General features: G+C 35.0%; 2 protein-coding genes across 4 annotated transcripts in view; one reads left to right on the forward strand and one right to left on the reverse strand.

The window, feature by feature from the left end:
* LOC118748995 (flotillin-2) overlaps window positions 1-3,463 on the reverse strand; it is a 516,275-nt gene that overhangs the window by 425,348 nt on the left and 87,464 nt on the right. The window lies entirely within an intron of this gene.
* The window catches only part of LOC118748989 (glucose dehydrogenase [FAD, quinone]), a gene marked incomplete at its 3' end in the record, with an annotated part of 2,400 nt that continues 1,894 nt past the window's right edge, over window positions 2,958-3,463 (forward strand). The window contains 1 exon segment of the mRNA XM_036483764.1: window positions 2,958-3,419. Within this exon segment, the coding sequence (XP_036339657.1) occupies window positions 3,009-3,419 (411 nt within the window). The 5' untranslated portion in view covers window positions 2,958-3,008.

Genomic DNA, 3,463 nt, shown 5'->3' on the forward strand with positions numbered 1-3,463 from the left:
TGTGTGTCTATGTCCAAGCAAACTTTTTAAACTTGAAAAAATTTACTAAAAAATAAAAATTCCCGAAAAAATGGTCCCTAGATTTTATATTAAGAAAATTTTTATGTACTTAATTTTTATCGTATTTGTACAATTGAAATGGTTTCTATTATTATGGTCATGGGCGTATATGTACATATGTATGATAATGATAGCACCCGTTTTGCGCGTAACAGGTTTTGATTAAGTTCTTAATTCTTATCTGTGAAGATTTAACTTCTTTATAACAGCTGAAAACCTGTTGCCATTAATTTAGAAAGCCGATTCTTAATAACAAGTGAAAAAATTCGATTGAACTTGAAACTAGAAAATCACAGAGTGTTGCCATAGTAATAAATACAAATTCTTTAAAAAAACCATTGCGCTGTAGACATTTAAACAAAAACATATACGGATAAGATCTCATACTGAAAAAATATGCAAACAAAGCAAGACTTCTATTTTAAAGGCTCTTAAAAAAGGCTAAAAAAAAATTACGCATACGTCGGCAGATTACGCATTCACGGTAAAAAATACCCTCCCCCACTTTGCAATTGAGCTTCGAACTCTCTGTGAAAACTTCAATACTACTAGGTGAAGTGCAATAGAGAGCTTCAGAAGAGAAATTGGTCTCTTTGGGCCAAGTTTGAACACAACTGTCCGTGCTGCCTGAATGAAAATCAAATATTTTCAGAATATTAGCTCTTGATACATCACGAATCAATAAATAGTGCAAAAATAGAGATACAAAAAATAGCATGAATGGCAAGGAGTATAGTTACGGTGACCGTCCGTACTTTATTTTAAAGGACATTCCTTTATTTTAACCGCCTATCCTTTATAATTGTTTTCAAAATAAAATACTCCATTTGTCCTTTATTTCTTAAACTGTCCTTTGAGTAAGCTTTGGATTTTTCAGAGCTCAATTATTAAACAGAGAATATGAAAAAACAAAAATGTCCCTCAAAAAATATAATGAAAACCTTCGCCAGTTTGTCTCGCAGCCCACTTTAGGAAGCCCACAAGTTGTGCCCAGGAACGCGTTGCACGCTGAGTTTCCAGTTCCACTGAAAAAGAGCAATAAACCTCTGCTGACTCCGTCGTGTAGACGAAAGGATGGCGAAGTCCCTGATAAAGATTTGGTTTTATTTTTCGGAATCGGTTAAAATCCAGTTACAGTGCCTTTCGAGAAGGGGACAATTTAGTAATATAATTGACTGATATATATTTGATTTTTAACATTTTTTTTATTTTTATTATTGAGCTTTGTACCACGATTGTTTATTAGGAAAAATTTAAAAAGCAAAAAGGTCTAAGCGGTAGAAGTTATAGCAGCTATTTCGGAGATCACCACATCTCCTCATCAGACTTCTTCTTTTCTTCTAGACTTCAGCAGGGATCGAACCTGATATATATTTGGTCTAAATTACGATCATACAAGTTCGATGTACGTATTCCCAAATCATTTTGGAAAAATGTCCTTTATTTTACGTTGGTTAATATAGTCACCGTAAGTATACTCGTATATCTAAGACAAAGGACGGGAATGTTTTCTGTCGAAGGCCTTCTCTTTGATGAATATGCTCGAAAATAAATTTTTAGTTCATTCTGGGAGATGTCGCACAGTGGGACGTCCACATATAAGCTGCGGCTAACCGTACTAGAAATGCACTGAAATTTCGTATATGCGCTATTCGACGCTTAGGAATGAAGAAATGTGGAAAATAGTAAAATTCAAAGCGCTACCACGCCCAGAGCTTTTGTGGGCGGAAATTCTAAATGTTATAGGAGTTTGATGAAATTCAGAGCATATGCTGGTTTTAACGAAAAAAGTATAAATCTGAAGGAACGTCAAAATCTAGAAAATTTGGCGCAAATTGAAAAAAAAATATTTTTTCATGAAATTCGGTGGTCCTACTCGTTTAAGCCTAAATTTTCCAACTTGGAAGATAATGAAAAGTTTCTTATTATGACGCCCACCTCCTACACTGAAACATTTATTTCATAACGTCGCATTCACAAAGACCCTAACTGACAGGAATTCTAAATAATTGATTAAAAAATTAATATTGTTTTAAATTATGTTAGGTATTGATATTTAACATAAATTCCAACAATAATTTTCAATAAGGATTTTATTATTGCAATTATATTACATTTTATGTCTCTCCTAAAAAATATAAATTTTGTTTTGTTGTTTTTATGTCCGGCATTTCTGGGTTAATCAATTTAGAACCATAAGTCGAATGAAGCTTCGTCCTAACTGACTTATGCAAATGAAGTTACACGAGTTGATTTCATAAAATTATATGCAACGAACAATTAAAATGTCACTGCAAATGAAGTTTTGAATTTGTTTGAGTAAGTATTGGCCTCGCTTAGAGCTTTAAGCCAATTCAATCGTTATCTTACCAATGCAAACCTCGTTTCTCTCTTCGTCAAATTAGTATTATCTGATTTATCTGATAAGTTCTCTCACCTGAAAGAAAAACAAAAAACCGCAATTATAAATTAGTTTGTGGACTGTAAATAATTTGCACTTAATAATAAAATTGTATGCAAATAAAATATTTTCGTAATGTATTTCGCCAAAGCGCACAAAATTGTTTAGAACAATTTATGCATAAACTTTTTTTACGGTAGTAAAATTTCTTATAAATAAATATGTATTTTACAAGCATTTACTAATTAAAAACGTAAATATTCTAACTTTAGCAGCTCAACAAGCTTTCCATTCATAATCTAATATTTTTCTTATTTTTATTTACAGCTCTCGTCAGACGTCACCTGGTCTGCCTCGTGTGGCACTTGCATACCTTTACAATGAGCAAGCGCAAAAAGCTACTGCAACGATTCACAGCGTGATACTTGAAGAATAAAATAAAATCAACTTCCCCAAGCCAACAAACCAAACAACAATCGTATTTTTTTCTTAAAATTCAACCACAAAATACTTCGCGCACTCGCACAACTTTAGCGATCCAAAGAAAATGGTACTCAATCTACTCTTCATTACGACTGTGATAAAGTCCACTTTCGGCGTGGTCACCACCGGCCTCTGGCTCATACCGCTGCTCCTCGCCGCCATAACCTACTACCGTTACGACAGTGTCGATCCGGAGGCAAGGCCAATTGATCAACTAAATTTATATACCGAATATGATTTCATCATAGTGGGTGCCGGTTCGGCCGGTGCAGTGGTAGCTAATCGCTTGACGGAGATACGCAAATGGAAGGTGTTACTCATTGAAGCGGGTCCAGATGAAAATGAGATCTCCGACGTACCATCTCTAGCAGCATATCTCCAGCTGAGCAAACTCGATTGGCAGTACAAGACGCAGCCCTCCAACAAAGCCTGCCTCGGCATGAAGAATAATCAGTGTAACTGGCCGCGTGGTAAGGTGCTCGGCGGTTCCAGTGTGCTGAACTATATGCTCTATGTGCG

Source organism: Rhagoletis pomonella, unplaced genomic scaffold (genome assembly GCF_013731165.1).
Source record: "Rhagoletis pomonella isolate Grant_MI unplaced genomic scaffold, Rhpom_1.0 Rhpom_scaffold_00013, whole genome shotgun sequence".
Taxonomy (NCBI): Eukaryota; Metazoa; Arthropoda; class Insecta; order Diptera; family Tephritidae; genus Rhagoletis; species Rhagoletis pomonella.